The 19,050-nt window shown below is 42.4% G+C and overlaps 1 protein-coding gene across 4 annotated transcripts in view; it reads right to left on the bottom strand.

Annotated features, from left to right (window-relative positions):
* The window catches only part of NADK2 (NAD kinase 2, mitochondrial), a 46,018-nt gene extending 28,765 nt beyond the window's left edge, over positions 1-17,253 (bottom strand). For 2 of the 4 annotated variants that reach the window (XM_068990404.1, XM_068990406.1), the window contains exons 1-4: positions 16,954-17,253; positions 3,607-3,695; positions 2,635-2,723; positions 1,660-1,741 (exon numbers count right to left, since the gene is read on the bottom strand). In XM_068990404.1, the coding sequence (XP_068846505.1) occupies positions 1,660-1,741; positions 2,635-2,723; positions 3,607-3,695; positions 16,954-17,253 (560 nt within the window). Of the gene's footprint in view, positions 1-1,659; positions 1,742-2,634; positions 2,724-3,606; positions 3,696-6,219; positions 6,250-16,953 lie in introns of those variants that run through there. The other 2 variants (XM_068990405.1, XM_068990407.1) reach the window with 2 other exon arrangements.
* Between the last annotated feature and the right edge of the window lie 1,797 nt (positions 17,254-19,050).

Raw genomic sequence — 19,050 nt, 5'->3', positions numbered from 1 at the left:
CCATTACATCTCAATAAAACTGGGCAAAAATACAATTAAAAAACCCCAAAGAATAGACTTCAGGAAGGATCCTAGACTGTTCCTAGAGAGGCATCAGTCCTTTTTTTAAGCTGAAGAATGTGCCTGTGGGTAAATAAAGATAGGTGAAACTAGAAAATCTGATAAGCAACAGGTGGAGAATCATCATATACATTATGCTAAGGAATTTGCAAGGCATCCTGAAGATCAAAAGGAAACCCTGAAAGACTTTAACTAAAGAGTGGATACAATCAAATTTGCACTTTAGAAAAAATACTAAGGCAAAGTATGAAGGATGAGTTGGAAAGAGCAAGAATGGAGATTATTGCAGCAATTTAACTCACACACTACAAAGGCCTCAGCTATGATTAGTAACAGTGAGGAGGGCAAGAGAAGGACTCAAAGGTAGGATCCCTAAAACTTCACACTAAATACCCGACCCTGAAGGGAGGGGGTGAGGATGAGTCGCCACAGCTTTAGCACCCATTACAATTCCATTCATCAAGTATGGCATCGGGGAAAGGAGACAAGTCCATTTGTAAATGCATTACTTTTAACTGCCACCAGATACATTCAAGTGGAAGCCAGTATGGCTACAACAGCATGAAGAAAGAGAAAATACCAGGACATAAGCATACAGAATAGTCAGAGGCCAAATAATGTAGAGTCTTGAATGTCACAGTGAAGGTGATCAACCATCTCCATTTGCCCGAAACAGACAATTTTCCCAGGACGAAGGACTTCCGGTGCTAAAACTGAGAAATTTCCAAGCAAACCAGGATGAAAAGGAACTGGTCATCCTAGTCACTGTAAAATTAATTTTATTCCGAGTTAGATGGAGAGCCACAGTAAGACTTTGAGCAGAGAAGTCTACCTAATATTACCAAACTTTTATAAAACAGTCACTGTGGCTGCAGTGGACAGAAGAGACTTAAATAAGACAAGAGTAGAAGCAAGATCACTGTTGGATATGATCATGGTTGTGAGTGGCTAGAACAGAATAAGGTTATATGTCAGAGAAGCTGAGGAAAGGGGGAAAAAGTGCTAACAGGGTTTAATTTATTTATTAAGTCTATGAAGTCACACAGGAAATCAGTGGAGGCATACTTAGGGATGTAGATAAGAGCCTAAGTAAGGGTAGAAGCTGCAACATCATTAACTCATCCGTCACCAGCAACACCAAAGGTCACCAGTACTCACTTCAGTCAAGGGCTCAGGTATCTTCAGCTACAGACACTACTCCCAACCTACCTGGGATATCAGATGTGAGAACCTGTCCATCCCGTATCATAATTTTCTACCACCAGTGCCAGCGCAATGCATATGTATTTCTCATGCCTAAGCTAAAAAAAGAGAGCTAAGACTTTGAGAATAACTACAAAGAAGAGAAATCTGCTAAAGGTAGAGATCAATTCTACATGCCTAGATTTCATCACCAAAATGGTTCTGGTACATAGTTCTAACATTCATGATAGGCAGGAAGGGTGATGCTTCCACTCACACAGCATGCACCATGGCAGACACCCTGTAGCAAGAGGATAAAGAGCTTCCAAACTTTAAGATTTATCATAAATATATACTATGCAAAGCAAAGGATAAATGTCTGTATGTATAACAGGTAAAAAAATTCTTTTTCCTTACCGTTCTGGGTCGGTGTTTACACCAATAACTGGTTTAAGTCTGTCCAAGACTTTACTTGCTGCCAAAAGCATTGTGCCATCCCCTAAAGGACATAAAGCATTAAACTCTAGCTCTGTAACAAGTCTGATCAACAACACTGTGAACATTAGTTCTTTTAGCAATCACACCCCACCCCATCCTGCTGGCTGCCACAGTCTCCTCCACTTCCTTTCTACCCACTATTCTTTGTATTATCTCTCCAACTCTAACCCAGAATTTCTCAACAGTGGCAAGAGTGACACTTTAGGCCAGGTAATTTTTCTGTTTAGGGGGTTGTCCTGAGCCTGTAGGGTGATGGGCAGTATCCCTGGCCTCTACCCATTAGATGCCGATAGTAGCCCCCAGGTGGGAGCCACTATTCTAACCCTATCACTTCTTTTAACCATTCCTCTTTCCCTCTCTCATACCATCAGTCCAAATTCACAAATTATTTTAATGAGAATACATCCAAAGTGTCCAATTTTGCATTTTTCTCCCCACCAAAAAGAAAACCCATAAAGGTTTATAAAGAATGGTCACTAATGTAATAATACAGCTCAGAGAAAAAAAAAAAAGCATAAGTATACTGGGACCAAAGAGGGATGGAACTTATCTAATCTCATTAAACTCTTAAACTCAACTATTTTTTAAAGCCTGGCATAACTGAACCAAAGGACAATTATAAACAATACTTTGAATCATATTTAAAGTTAAAGGCACACCTTAAATATACACACAGGAATACACACACACAGAACATTACAGTAACGTCATCCACTAAAAAATTAAAATGCTGTATAAAGCACACCTTTTAAAATCTGATTCTAAAAACCTAAAAATTTGTCTTACGGTAGGACTCTGAAAGCTTCATTACAGCTAGCTCACAGGATATTTGGAAATATGACTTTTAAAGAGCATTTCCATATTCCAACACCTTTACCTCCGCAAAACTATTACCTCCTGCAGCTATGACAGCATCTGCCCATCGAACAGTTTCCTCATCATATTCTCTCCTCTTTACGAGACGAACCTCAATTCCCTCATTCCTAAGATAAAAAAAGTAAAAGGTATATAAAATTTCCACTAACATAAAGGAATATGTTTTTTGAGAGGCAGATTATTACAACGGAGCTGTAAAATAAACAACTTTGTTTTACAAACAAATTTATGTTTAGCTTTGGAAGGTCAGCTTCATTTTCATTTAACCACAACAACCAATCAACTACAGGAAGCACATGAATAAACTATCCCAAGTCTCCAATGTGCTTTAAAAACATCTTTTAAAGCCCTTGACGAATAGCAATATTAACTAGAATTTCCTTTTATTTTCTCTACTCTTTCTGACGCTAAAATTCATTAATACAAAATGGTCCAAAAGACTAACACCTTGAGAGACAATTTTTTAAAATAAGAGCGAATAGCTATTATTTTAAATTCAACAAATATTGACTGCCAGATAAAAACAGTGACTAAAACATTTCATAATTTGCATGTCCTCACATTGATTCTCTTGCATACACACACTTATTCACTGACTCATTTAGCCTTTAATTAATGGACGTTTCTATAATCATAATTTTTAGACATTCAAAAACTATTATAATGAACACCTATATAATCTACTATTCTGTTTAAGAAATAAAACATTATCCTACAGTTGAAGCCTGCTGTGTACAAAATTAACTGTTTAGAAAAGGCACTTCTTGGGCAGACCAAATAATAACTGACAATCTGAAAATTTCAGAGTACAGTAAAAATTTCCTTAAAAATACTCTAATACCAACTCCATTAGCCACAGTATAATTTTCTTAAAATGATTCTATAATGGCCATCTCTCCTAAAAATCTAAGTATTAGCTGCTAGTAAAAATTTAAAAATTGAAAGTCCTCAATACAGAAGCCCACTTAACACCTGATCCCACAGACTTACCGTAAACTATCAAGAATGTGCTCTACATTTTTCGTGTGAATATGATGTCGCTCAAGCAATCCACTGTAGCTAGAGCCTTTCAGCGCGAGCTATATCAAAATAAAACAAATTTTGCCTTATTACATAATATGCTTTACATATTATATTTCTTTAAAAAGCCCTATATAAGACAGACTGGGTTGTTTTGGGGGGTTTTTTGAACATACATTTTAATGGTTATCTGTGAAATCCACAAGTATAAACTTAATTAGAAAGTCTGGTTCCAGAAAATCATAATGTGGTTCTAATACCAAATACAGCATTAAGTTTCCTGAATCAGTATATCCTGAATCCTGAATGTAGTCAACAGGATTTCAAAAGTCCATGTTTTACAGCTTGAGTGTCTTTTTTTTTTCCTAAATGGACTTTTTAACATGCCGAATTTGGCTACTGAAGACCAAAGATGAACTATTATTTTAGAAAGCAGTCATCTAAAGGTCATCTAATGACCTCTGTTCTACTTGGACTTGCAGCTCTCTTGTATTCCAATTTCTGAACTCTATCTGAAATTTACACAGTCCAAACAAAGGGCTTGCTGGCTGCTTGAGAGTGGATAACTTCTAGATGTAAGGACATATAGTCTTCAATAACTGTTTTTGCTAGTTGTTTAGAATATTTTATAATGTCACTATCTTATCATTAATATTCTTTTAAAGTATATGTCTTCTAGAATCATCCACAAAGTAAAATGTTGAGGGAAGTTTTGAAACATTCATTTAATCATCAAGTAGGAAATATGTTCACTAGAGTGAATGCTAGAATCAAAAAGCATGTTATTTGGGAGGAACAACAAAATTAAAACTACTTATAGAAAAACTATTAAAGAAAAAGAAACAAAACAGAAGACCAGCAGAAAAGATCTTCTACAACTAAACATACGAGGGAACCACAGCAAGACAGATAAGAGGTATGAGATGCAGTGCAGTCAAGGCCCACACCCCTGGGTGGACAACCCCCAAATGGGGGGAAGGAATAATTTACAACTGCAGAGCTGCTTCCCAAGGAGCAAGGGGCCAGAGCCCCACACTGACTCCCCAGCCCAGAGGCCCTGCACTGGGAAGACAAGTCCCCAAACATATGGCTGTGAAGGCCAGCAGGACTTACTTTTAGGAGAACCAGGGCTGTGGGAAATAAAGAGCACACACAAATCTCCACACACTCCAGGACCCAGGGCAGAAGCAGCCATTTGAAAAAATCCTGGGTCAGACCCATCTGCTGATCTTGGAGAGGTTCCTGAGGAGGCAGGAGGCAACTAGAGCTCACCCTGACGACATGGGACACTGGTGATGGCCACTGTGGGACGCTTGTTCCACCATGAGGACACTGGCACTGGCCAACGCCACTGTGGAATTCCCTCTCCAGCTTATTACTGCTGGGATGTAAACCCCAGGCCTGCCACCTAAAGACCCCGTGAGCCCATAGGTAACCCCGGACCTAGCCCTGTCCACCTGAGAACCCAAGACCCAGCCCACACTCCAGCACGCTCACAGTAGGCCCAGGATCCCCAGTACCCGGCTCCGCATATCAGTGGACCTGTAACAGCCTGGGGGCCGGCTTCACTCATTGGGGAGTGGGGAGGCACCAGTCCAAGGCCCCCTGGGCCCTGGCCACCAGTGGGCTGACCCCAACTCCAGGACCTCCAGGGCCCTGCAACCAGAGACTCCAGGCCTGTCTCCACCCACCAGTGGGATGGTGCTAACCCAGGACCCAGTTCTCCCACCAGAGGGCAGGCACCAGCCTGGGGATCCTGTTGACCCACCAGTGGGCCAACAGCAGCTCTGGAGCAGCTTGTGGTCTCAACCAGCTGCCAGGATCTGGCCCCACCCACCATTAGGCTGACACCAGCTTTGCGACATCCCTGACCCCACAGCCAATCATGTCAAGAGCCAGCCCTGCCCATCAGCAGGCCAATACTAGATGTGGAACCGCTATGTGCAACCACCTATTCCAGAACTCAGCTCCACCCACGAGTGGGCCAGCACCAGGTCAAGGGACCCCAAGGCCACACAGCCCGCAGGCTTGTGACCCAACCCCACCCCACAGCAGCCAGCACACCAGGTGGGGCCTGGCAACCAACCAGACGCCCCACAGTAGTCAGCTGGCACAGGAGGGCCCATGCAGCCCACATAAGAAGCATCCCTAGAGCATGTAAGTCTGGTGACCAGAAAAAGTGTGTTGCTGACATGCAAAGGAGATCTAAAAAAGGCTGCTTCTCCAAGGCTGGAAAACACAACTAGCCTACCAAATATACGGAAACAAAAACAGCAAATCAGGAATAATGGAGCAGGAAGGAATAAGTTCCAAATAAGTGAACAAGATAAAATCACAGACGAATTAACTGAAATGGAGACAGGAAATCTAAACCTGATAAAGAGTTCAAGGTAATCATCAAAGAACTCTGGAGAAGATTAAACGATAAGAGTGAGAAGTTAAAAGGTTTAAAAAAAAAAGAGTTAGAAAATATAAGGGGCTTACCTGGTGGCTCAGACACTAAAGAATTTGCCTGCAATGCAGGAGACCCAGGTTCAATCCTTGGGTCTGGAAGATCCCCTGGAGAACGGAAAGGCTACTCACTCCAGTATTCTTGCCTGGAGAATTCCATGGACAGAGAAGCTTGACGGTCATGGGGTCGCGGAGAGTTGGACATGACTGAGCGACTAAAACTTTCACTTCAAAAATATAAAGATGACCAAGCAGAGATGAAGAACAATAACTGAAATGAAAAATACACTAGAAGGACTCAGCATTACATTAGATGATATAAAGGGATGGATCAGTGAGATGAAAGATATAGTAGTGGAAATCACTGAAGATGAACAGAAAAAGGAAGAAAAGAATAGAAAGAAATAAGGAGTTTAAGAGACCTCTGGGACAACAGCTGCAAAATAAATGAGTCACAGTATGAAATGATTATGTGGTGATCATTCTGAAATGTTAGAAACACCAATCACCATGTTCTATAACAAGAACTAACATAGTGCTGTAGGTCAATTATACTTCAAAAACAAACTCACTCATAGAAAAAGAGATAAGATTTGTGGTTACTAGAAGGAACAGAGAGTTGGATGAAAGTAGTCAAAATGTACAAACTCCCAGTTTTAAGATAAATATTAGAGATGTACAACATGATAATTATAATTAACACTGCAGTATGTTACATATAAAAGCTGTTGAGAGTAAATCCTGAGAGATCTCATCACAAGAAAAAAAAATTTCTATTTCTTTAATTTTATATCTATATGAGATGACAGATGTTTACTAAACTTACTGTGATAATCATTTCATGACGTATAAATGTCAAATCATTATGCTGTACACCTTAAACTTACATGGTGCTGTGTAAAAATTACATCTCAAGAGTAGAATTTCTTCTTGTGAATTACTGTAATTCTTTAATAACTCATGCTTAATACATTTATTTAGGGAATACAAGTTCTTTCATTAATTATTTTCATAAACAATGTAGCTGGTTGGCCTACTAAGTTGTATTAACAGACTAGCTAACTAGGCAACTAAGAGATAAGACATTTTTAAAAATCACTAATAAAAAGCATCAATTAGAAAGTCTTATATCACTATTCAACTTGCTCTTATATTAAAAAACAATTTTATTTAATACTCAAAGGATAGTAAGAATTTCTAGCTACCCGTTTGGAAAATAACAACACTTCAAAGATTTAAAAACATACTTCAATTGGACAAAAACAAGAACCCAGGAATTCTCTGTAAAACATCTTAAAATTAAGAAACTAAAGAAATTACTGAAATTTAGAATACATTCTCAACTCTGCAATGCTACACTTAATGTATCAGTATTAGCGACAAAGTTCTTAGTGTTTTTTCTTTTTTCTCCAAAAGCTTGTTAATTCTCATCAGCATTAACAAAAAGTTTTTTTTCAAAGATTATCCACTAAAATGGAAAAACTGGTGTGAACCTAAAAGTTCTACAGCAGACACACTTAACATAACAGAACTGCCCCTATAAAATCTGCCAAAGCCAACAACACTTCTCCCCACGTGCTTGAGGTTAAGACAAAACACAACACAACATGAAAGGGGGGCAGGGGGAAGGATTCTGAAAGGACAGAAATCAACCACACCCTAAGGCCAGAGGTGATAGTCATGCTATTTTCTAAATGGCCCAAACACTTCTATTAAAGTATCACAGACATCTTTACTTGCCAAAACTGAATTAAAATTTTTAACTTGTTTTACTAGTCAGATGAGTGTTTACTATTTTGTACTCCAGTAAGGGAAGGAAATGTGTCTTTTCAAATTTAACGTGTGAGAAATGCACAAACTTGTGAGACAATGACAGCTGCTATGTAAACTCACTAGGCATAATTTAAGCACTCTTAGAATACACTTAACTAAATGGTACACCAAGCACCACTCAAAACTGCCTTAAAAGGATTAGTGGCACCTAACTAACAGCTAGAGAAAGTAAACTATTTATCCGAGCCAGATCAAGCCAGCCACAGGAAACTCTAACCATTTCTTCAGCTGTATTTAGTATTTATCTTCAATTATTTCTATTCCATTTACTCTTTATCTCAGGCTCTCACCTTTATTTTCCTCATTGTTTTATCCCTGCTTCTGCATTCTCCTTAATTCTGTTACCTACTCCCTTATACAATGGGATGGCACCAGGTTCCATCTTCGGCATGCTTATCTGTTTCCATTTCACTTTCATTATCTCCCCACTCCAGGGACTTGATCTACCCAGTATACACCAGCACCTAAGAAGTTAACTGCTAGTTCAAGCCTGTTTCTTGAGTTACAGGCTCCAATTTTTAAATGTCTACCTTTATATCCACCCAGTAGGTCAAGTACTTCTCCCCAAAACCATCTAAATCTGATTATATATTCCTCCTAATTTGCTTTTCTGAATCCCATATAGTAGTTAATAACACTTCCATTTACCTAGTCAACAGAATAAATCCCGGGTGTCAGCTTTAATTCTCCCTCCACAATGAATCTCCACAGCCAGCCAGTGGTAAAGTCCAGTAATTATACCTGTGAACTATTTCTCCAATCTGTCCTTTACATTCATGCTGCCACTGCTTGAGTTCTGGACAACATCAACTCTTATCTGGTCTCTTGTAATAGCTTGCCTCTTGAGATTCTAAAGGAGTTTCTTCCTTAAAAATCCTTCCCATTCCCCTCATCATCTAACCACTCCCACCAGAAGCCTGCTTTCATACTAGTCCCAGAATAGTAACATCTCAGAAAAACTGAGCCATCCCTCCACTCCTGCGGGGAAGAGAGCAGGGCTGAGCAAGGGTTGTGTTCTGCTGTTAAAAGACGTAAAACCACTACGAGCTAAAACCATGGCATCTAACAACTTTATAAGGCCCTCTTGAGTTTTCCTTGTGGCTCAGCTGGTGAAGAATCCGCCTGCAATGTGGGAGACCTGGGTTCCATCCCTGGGTTGGGAAGATCCCCTGGAGAAGGGAACAGCTACTCACTTCAGTATTCTGGCCTGGAGAATTCCATGGACATGGTCACAAAGAGTCGGACAAGGACTGAGCGACTTTCACTTAAAGCCGACTTATCTGTTTAGAGAAAAGGGAACCCTCTTACACTGTTGGTGGGAATGCAAACTAGTACAGCCATTATGGAGAACAGTGTGGAGATTCCTTAAAAAATTGCAAATAGAACTTCCTTATGACCCAGCAATCCCACTGCTGGGCATACACACCAAGGAAACCAGAACTGAAAGAGACACATGTACCCCAATGTTCATCGCAGCACTGTTTATAATAGCCAGGACATGGAAACAACCTAGATGTCCATCAGCAGACAAATGGATAAAAAAGCTGTGGTACATATACACAATGGAGTATTACTCAGCCATTAAAAAGAATACATTTGAATCAGTTCTAATGAGATGGATGAAACTGGAGCCGATTATACAGAGTGAAGCAAGCCAGAAAGAAAAACACCAATACAGTATACTAACACATATATATGGAATTTAGAAAGATGGTAATGATGACCCTGTATGCAAGACAGCAAGAGACACAGATGTGTAGAGCAGACTTTTGGACTCTGAGGGAGAGGGAGAGGGCGGGATGATTTGGGAGAATGGCATTGAAACATGTATACTACCATGTAAGAAACGAATCGCCAGTCTATGTTTGATGCAGGATACAGGATGCTTGGGGCTGGTGCATGGGGATGATCCAGAGAGATGATATGGGGTGGGAGGTGGGAGGGGGGTTCATGTTTGGGAACTCATGTACACCCGTGGTGGATTCATGTCAATGTATGGCAAAACCAATACAGTATTGTAAAGTAAAATAAAGTAAAAATTAAAATTAAAAAAAATAATAATAATACTCCCTCTTGAGCCATGATTTTCAAATTGCCCTTAGAATGGCTGCCACATTAATCTGGTGGTCACAATCAGAATTAATAGTCAAGAAAAAATAAACTATACTGCATGTGACAAGAGTAAACTGCTTCATGTTATCTTCTGTACCAAATATGAGTACATCATGATATGAGATTTTTCTGATTGTGAATTAGTCACCAAGTTTGAGGTTTTATTACTGGCAAAAAGATGACCTTTCCCACTGCCTTGCTAGTACTGTTCCCTTTCCTTCACATATAAACTCTTCCTCATTCTTTAATATTTAAGTAGCTTAAAATTAAAAGATACAATTTTCACCCTCGTCACACTGGCAAAAATGTTAAAGTCTACCAAGTGCTGATGAGAACATTGGAATCAGGGAGTCATTCGATGCTTATGGAAAAATTACTTGTATTTTTATTTGAAGCATTTTTTTTAATAGTGGAAAAACTGAAAATAACCTAATTATTCAAATAATGGAATACTATACAGCAGTTAAAATAACTTAACGTGTCAACATAAAATATATAACCAATAGTGAATAAAAAAAGCAAATTTCTAAAAAAAGACACATTTTAAAGAATATATTACTGATGTAAATTTTTAAAGACAAAAAAAGGCTAAAACACAGTCAACTTACACTTTATTAGTTGAGAAGTTATTAATGTGCATCAATAAATACCTTTCTATATTCAAAGTTTACGTCATATAAATATATAGAAAAAGTGATCATAGTAAAAAAAAATTAAGTTATTTACAATTTCATGACTGGCTACAGGCTTCTCCAAGTAAGCCTAATACACAGGGCAGGTTGAAAACCAGGGCTCTAAAGCATACTGATCAATAATTCTGATAATGGAATTTTAGCTACTGTGATATTCAATCCTTTTACACCTTTATGAATCTCTTATTTAACTGTAAATACTTGTATACTTATATATCGTATGCCTCTATTTTCCAAGCTGTGTTCCCCAGAATTAAAAAATTTTCTGCCTCCACCCAAAATTTCATGGTCAAATAAAAGCATCGTCTGTTTAGGCTTACGGTTCTCAAACATATTTAACTGTGGAGCCTCTTTCAGGGAACTCACATCAGTAATCTCTACCTTAGTGAAGTGAAGTCGCTTAGTTGTATCTGACTCTTTGTGACCCCACAGACTGCAGCCTGCCAGGCTCCTCTGTCCATGGGATTTTCCAGGCAACAGTATTGGAGTGGATTGCCATTTCCTTCTCCAGGGGATCTTCCCAACCCAGGGCTCAAACCCGGGTCTCCCGCATTGTAGACAGACGCTTTACAGTCTTGAGCCACCAGGGAAGTCCAATCTCTACCTTAGGTTTTCAGCAACTAACATCTCTCCTAAGAGTGACACTGGAAATAAGACTCTGGACTGGCAGCCTCAGGGTAAAAAGAACTAAAAAAGAAAAAAAAAAATTTTTTTTAATTCAGAAACATTTCCCTACCTTTATTTAGTGGAGATGGAAAGGCAAAGAGTATGAGGAGTAAACTAAAGCTCTTGACCTCAACTCCAGAGGAAAAAATAACCACAGATCATATGCTAAAGAGGAAAACTCAAAAAGATATGTATTATGAAAACACAGTGAAGAATACCTAACACAACCTTGATGGCTCGAGATGGGCCCAGCAAGGTTATCAAGGATGGCTTCCTGTGAGAGTAATGTGTAAGCTTCACCCTTCGGCAAGAACAGAACTAGGCTAAAGCAGTGGTCCCCAACCTTTTTGGCATCAGGGATATTTCACGGAAGACAATTTTTCCACAGATGAGGGCAAGGCGTGATGGTTTCAGAATGATGCAAGCACATTACATTTACTGAGTTCCTTGAGCAGGAGGCAGAGACCAGTCAGTAATGAGAGCGATAGGGAGGGCTGTAAATAACAGATCAAGCTTCTCTCCCTCGCCTGCTGCTTACCTCCCACTGTGAGGCCGCGTTTCTAACAGACCACAAGCCAGCAGAGATCCTTGGCCCGGGGGGTTGGATGGGGTGGTGGGGTTAGGGACCCCTGGGCTAAAGGATGAAGGAGGATTCGAAGCAAAAGGGGCTACAAAGGTAAAGACACTGGTGGACACAAATCAAACTACCCTGAAATACCATTTTTCACCTACAGGTTAACAAAGACCCCAAAATGTGCTATACACTGGTAGAGCCTCTAAGGGAAGCAATTCGGCAATACTTATTAAAATTTCAAATTTTTCTCACTTGGCAATTTCACTTTTAAGTATTTAGAGTTTGATTCATTAACACAAATTATTATTTGTGTTATTCATAACACAAATTACTACTATTCCTTACATAGTATATTTTAAAAAACTAAGGCATTTGCATACAAAGTACTATGTACATACTAAAAGGAATAAGGGGCAGAATAACTTAAATAATGTTAGCATTGAGTAAAAGGGGATGGGATAAAGAAAAAGAACATTTCACTCTGTGGGTTTGTATGTATAGATTATTTCTGGAAAGAAACACAAGAAATTAACATTGGTTACTTTCAGGGACAAAAACTAAGTGTCCATTGACAAGAATAAGAGAGTTTTCACTGTATACTCTTCTGTATCTTTTACATTTTGAACCATTTTAATGTGCTGCTGATACATAGAGAAATGAATTAGATAAGCACAGCATCTAATGAAAATTAAAGCAGTTTGAAAGCAATGGAAAGTGAAGTTCTAGACAAGAACTGATTAGAAATGAAGCGTTAAGAGATGGACCTGAGTCAGTTCCTAGAAAACCTTGTTTTTAGCACACAAAGGATAAAAAAGTTTCATCTACAATAACGCTTCTCAAAGTGTGATCTGGGGACCAACTGCAAACCTGGAGAGTTTGTTAAAAATGTGAATCCCTAAAGCATCAGCAGTTTTAAGGGTATGATTCAGAGCCCAAAGTCTGGGAGTTCTCCACAAACTGAATCTTTACATCTGAGGGGGAGAAAGATAAGGTTCAGGTACCTTCATTCTAACAAATTCCCTGGGTGACTCTATAGGTTACAGGGAGCTTTTGAGGCATTCTAAGCAGAGGAGTAAAGTGGACAGATGTTCATTTTGGATAGACTACTCAGGTTCCTGTGTCTAGAAGATGTGAAAGGAGTGAGGTTCCGTTAGAAGGCTCTGGCAGGACTCCAGATCATGTTCGTTCATTTGATAAATACTCATGGTGCATACACTACACTCACTGTACGTATGGCAGAAATGTTATCTGCCCAAGAACTAAAAGTTACACCACTGTTTTCAGAGTAAGGAGAACAAAATCCAAGGTGCTGCATCTCCCAAATCTGCGAAGAAGGCAGAAACTAGGAAGAACTTAAGCCAGTGACAGAGGGACTGCTAAATGAAATAATGCTATCCCATTAGGACACTAATTCTAAAAGAAATTAAAACTGGAAACCATTAAAAGGAGTTGCTTCTGGGGTTGTATGACTTGGGGTGGAGCCAGAGAAAGGTGGAAACGGTTCATTTGTTATTTGGCATATATTAAAATATTCTGAAATAAAACATTCTCTTTGACCGAGAGGTGTGTTTATGATGGCAAAATCCTTTCCAATCAGTTTTGATTCATCCAAAGGTTTAGTTTGTGAGTGGCATCAACCCTGATAATATAAGCTCCACATCCACTGACAGCTACATCACTTATGAGGCAAGTGTAATAAAATAGTTTAATTAGTCCTTGCAAAGTTGTGAGCCAGGAAAGGTAAACTCACTGACGAAAAATTTATTCACAAGAAAAGTCACTGATAGCTAGGGGGAAAGGAAGTGCAAGAATTGAAAATAAACCAAAGGAAAACCAATATGAATGAGCAATTAAAAGTCAAACTTTGACCCAGTCTGTTTATGCTTTATCAACTAAGAAATATATCCTTTAATTGTTTATGTTTCTACAAGGTTACAGAACCATGAAGCTTCAGAGTATGAAATTATACTTGCACTCTATCCCTCGTCTTCCATTTTCATTTTAACAAGTACCCTAATAGAGATCTATTTTGCCACAGAACAATCACCACCACCACCACAAAAGAGAACCATCTCCCCTAAAACTTCAGGTTACCAAGACACCATAGACACAGCCAGCCACAGTGCCAGAACACTCAAGGAAGCACTTGGTGACTGTCTTTTATACCCAATTCACATGATTCATATCCCTCAGTATTTTTTGCCCCAGCAAAATAGCAAACAATATTAACCATATCATTCCTATCACAGAATCCCATTTTAAAACAATTTCACACAGTCCAGTGTTGTTTGGCCTGTCCCTGAACTCTGGTACGGGCTCCACCTAATACTATTCCATTCCAAATTTGTTGTTGTTTAGTCGCTAAGACCTGTCCCATCTTTGTGACCCCAGGGACTGTAGCCTGCCAGGTTCCTCTGTCCATAAGATCTCCCAGGCAAGGATACTTGAGCAGGTTGCCATTTCCTTCTCCAGGACATCTTCTCAACCCAGGGTTCGAGTCCATGTCTCTTGCTTGGCAGCTAGATTCTTTACCACTCAGTCACCCAGGGAAGCCCTTCATTCTGAATACTGGCCTTAACATAAATACCTCAAATCAGTTACAGACAAATCCAATAAAATTTAGTTGAAATGATACCAACAGTAGCTATTTCAAAACTCTGTTCCACAGTCCAAAAGTGTTACTTCAAAAGTTTTCTTATTCCAAACAGCATACTCAAGCAATAGGCAAATATTTACCCATTACAGATTTCTCTTCAGATACTCAGAGTAGGTATGCCAGGTAGTTCAATTTTGAAAGACTTGATTTGTCTTACATTTAAAAAGTTTTGATAAGTGGTAATCCAGTTTAGAGACCCAAGAATTAATCTAATTCAGATGTCACTTATATCATGAGGCCTTATACAAGTTATTCAGAGTTTTAAAGTATCAGAAAGGGCCTTGGAGGCTCTCTAGTCCAATCCTAGTATTTCACACAATGAACTAGATAGATGCACCCTGAAAACTGGCAGCACCACACCAAAAGTACCACTGTCACCAAGGAGCCCCAGAGAAGCTAAAAAGCAGCAGAGGAATTTGACCACACAGGACTTGGGCCTGGCTCCAAGCTCCTGACCCTCAGTCCCACACTCTGATCATGCAAACCAAGTATACTGTTTTTAACTGTTGTGGGAGGCTTTCATAAAATTGTTATGAAGAACATATTTATGCGTATACAGCACTTGACAGCTTCTAAAATGTATAACAGATCTGCAGAATTAGAAGCAGGACCCAAAGAGCATCACCTCTTTCCCAAATCAGAAACAGTTGCTGCTCACCTTTTTATTTCCTGTCTCACTCTCAGCCCTTTAACACAAACTCAACTACTCCAACCTCCTGCTCAAACTGTTTGACTTACTCTTTAAATGATGCAAATGTTTTCTATAAACTGCTACCATCAAACACTTTAGGAAAAGGAGAGAAATGAGCACCTAGCATTGCTATCAGATGAATACAGAGGCCCTCCTCAATTAACTCATTAAACAATGAAGCTAAATGTTGAAAATAGTCAGTACTTCTGGCTGGGGCTACAGTCCATGGGGTGGCAAGGAGTCCACAGGCCTGAGCAACTAACACTTTCACTTTCTGGAGCAGGTTGCCATTTCCTTCTCCAGGGGATCTTCTCCCCCCAGGGAATCAACTTGGGTCTCTGGCATTGCAGGAGGATTCTATACCAGCTGAGCCACCAGGGAAGCCCTTCATTTTGATAACTTTACAAAATATTACCAAAAAATTGCTGATGATTGCCAACCACAAGTTCAGGACCAGAGTGTCTACTCTGGTACAGAATGCTACAGGATTACGGTTATAGGCAATTAATTCCAAAGTCTTTTGGGGTGGTGTCAACAATTAAGAGATTTCCAATGGAGATTTTTCCAGATATACTGTTCATCATAGAAAACATCATTCTCCTTTTCCTGAAGTGGGGGTGGGCATGAGATCAGATGCTTCAAAAATAAGAGTGAAAGTAGGTAATATTCACCACCTTAGTGAAGTCGCTCAGTCGTGTCCGACCCCATGGACTATAGTCCACCAGGCTCCTCCATCCATGGGATTATCCAGGCAAGAATACTGGAGTGGGTTGCCATTTCCTTCTCCAGGGGATCTTCCGGACCCAGGGGTCGAACCCAGGTCTCCCGCATTGCAGGCAAATGCTTTAACCTCTGAGCCACCAAGGAAACTCCCATTCACCACCTTAGGTGTATTTATATACTTTGCAAAGATATTTTAAACACCTATACCAAACATAGTCTGTTATGGAGGCATTACTACATTATAGACATTTACCTGCCTTCGTTTGGACCTTTCTATTTAATAACATACATTCAAAGTCAAATTTCTCCCTTGCTCTTCCTAGCACTGGAGACACGTGAGCTTTTAAAGCAAACTCCTAGAACCTTGTCTGAGGACCACGCTCCAGCAAGGAAAAGGCTCAAGCCGACTGGCTCTCCGGAGTGACCCAGGCCTGGCAGTCGTGCCCCGTAAAAGGGGGTGTGTCCGCGGTACCAGAGCCCTCTTTTCCGCTGCCGGGGGAGAGATTCCCAGAGCATCCAAGCTTCAGACCTACCTCACTCCGGGTTGTTTAAAGGGGGTGTGGGTGGCGAGGGCGCAAATGAATCCCCAAACCTCTCCCACAGTGGGAGTCCTTCTCCCACCCAAGGTTCCTAGAGACGCCCCGGCTTGGGGGCGGGGGTCTTCGCACCAACAGTGAACCTGCCCCCGGCTCTCCCTCTCTAAACACACACACACGCTCGCGCGCGCACGCAGGAGAGGGGAGCCTACAAGCGAAGCCGGAGGGAGTGGAGGATAGCGTGTAGGGCAGGCCTGGCATCTAGGATGCCCTGGGAAGAAGGGTTGTCCCGAGAGGTCTCGCCCGAGGGGGCACGGCCGGCCCCCAAAAGTCGCGGCCCGGGGCCCGGCCGAGACACAAGAGCGGGGGCCGCCGGGACCCACCAGCTGCTTCAGGTCCTCCTCCGAGAGCTCCGCGTAACGGTATCGCTGCTGCTCGAACTCGTACCGGGTGGTTTTGGCCACCACCACCACCCGGGACGGGCGGAAGCCGCCGTCGGGGCGGCTACCACAGCCCGCCAGCTCGCGCGGCTGCCCCTGCCCCAGGTGCCGCCGGCCGCCGCCTTCACCACCAAGCCACGGCCGCGCGGCGGGGCCTCCCGCGCCCGGCCCCCTGAGCGCCGCTGCCCGGCCCCCAGCCACGCGACAACAGCTGCCCAGCAGGAAGCCTCGGTAACAAGTCATCGTCGGCCCGGCAGCGGCTGCAGGCCTCGGCTCCCCGCCGGCAGCACTGCGTGCCGTCCGCGCCGCCCCTGCCTCCGGGTTCCCGCCAGACTGGCAGAGGTTAAGTGCACAGCAGTGCGTGGCCCGCGCCGCGCAGGGGACGTGCCCAGACGTTGACGGGGGCGGGGAAAGCCGGGTGATTGGGAGTCCGGAGAGCCCACGAAAAAGGTGGGCGGGGAAAAGCGGGAGGCCTCCCAGTGGTAAGGGTGTGTTTGTTTGGGTATCCTTCAGCATCCACGCCTGCGCAGTGGCCACTTCCCCGCCCGGGGACCGACCTCCAGCTCCACCCCTTTCCCCCGCGTCTGCACCCGCCCCCCACCAGGCCAACTCTGTGAGGCAATCAGAACCCTCAGCGGTTTTGGAGGCCGAGGAGCTTCGGGGATTGGCTGCGGCCGGGGGAAGGGCTGGAATTCTATTTGGTGTAGGAGCTGCACCCTGCTGGAACTGATCTGAGGTGGCGCTGGGCTTGCGAATGCGGTTTTAAGCGCCTGGCGGGAAAGCCATGTGCAGCCGCAACTCCTTGCTCTGGATTCTGTTTCGTTATTGCAGATAGACCCTTTGTTCCTTCCTGCAGTATTGCGTGGCTAATTTAGTGTCCGGCTCCGGGCTAGGGTTTGAAGAGACCGACTCAGGAATCGCTCCCCTTATTTGCGGGGCCTACTGCAGAATGAAAACGCAGAGTCCCTTGTTCAGAAATTGTTAAGAATTGCAAGGGAGAAAGAGAGCAGTAAGCCGAGTACCAGGCTCGGCTAAGCATGGGACCCTGTGGGGCTGCGCAGGTGGCAGCTACTGCTGCTGCTAAGTCGCTTCAGCCGTGTCCGACTCTGTGCGACCCCATAGACGGCAGCCCACCAGGCTCCCCCGTCCCTAGGATTCTCCAACTGCTGCTGCTGCTGCTAAGTCGCTTCAGTCATGTCCGACTCTGTGCGACCCCATAGACGGCAGCCCACCAGGCTTCCCTGTCCCTGGGATTCTCCAGGCAAGAACACTGGAGTGGGTTGCCATTTCCTTCTCCAGTGCATGAAGGTGAAAAGAAAAAGTGAAGTCGCTCAGTCGTGTCTGACTCTTAGCGACCCCATGGACTATAGCCTACCAGGCTCCTCTGTCCATGGGATTTTCCAGGCAAGAGTACTGGAGTGGGATGCCATTGCCTTCTTCTCTCCAACTGCTAACCAACAAAAAAAAACTATAACCTCTTCCTACCCTCCCCACGCCGCGCTGGGGGCGGGGGCGGGGTTAGCCTTTGAGAAAAAGGTTGATGGATAGACGAGTCTGGCCAAGTGGAACATTTCTAGATGGGGAGATACGGTTTTAAAAGTAGATAGGGAAAGAGTGAAGGGTTAAGAATGTTAATAATTTGGATCTTACTCTGTAAGCTGTGAAGGGAAAGTCGCTCAGTCATGTCCGACTCTTTGAGACCCCATGGAATAGTCCATGGAATTCTCCAGGTTAGAATATTGGAGTGGGTAGTTCCCTTCTCCAGGGTATCTTCCCAACCCAGAGATGGAACCCAGGTCTCCCGCATTGCGGCGGATTCTTTACCAGCTGAGGCACCAGGAAAGCCTAGTAGGCAGTAGTTGACCTTTTGGAGGCTTTTAACTGAAAAGAAGTGAGTTCTGAGAGCAATGTTTGATGATTACTGATCTGGCTTTGGAATGTGGAACAAACTAGGAGGCAAGAGAAGGAAGCGCGACTTGGGCACTGTTGGCATAGTTACACTTAGATCCGAGCCATAGAGTAAAAGCAATGAAAATGGAA

The sequence above is a fragment of the Capricornis sumatraensis genome, chromosome 18, assembly GCF_032405125.1.
Source record: "Capricornis sumatraensis isolate serow.1 chromosome 18, serow.2, whole genome shotgun sequence".
Lineage (NCBI taxonomy): Eukaryota > Metazoa > Chordata > Mammalia > Artiodactyla > Bovidae > Capricornis > Capricornis sumatraensis.
Note: the sequence above shows the minus strand (reverse complement) of the source record. Positions and strands in the feature narration are given on the sequence as shown.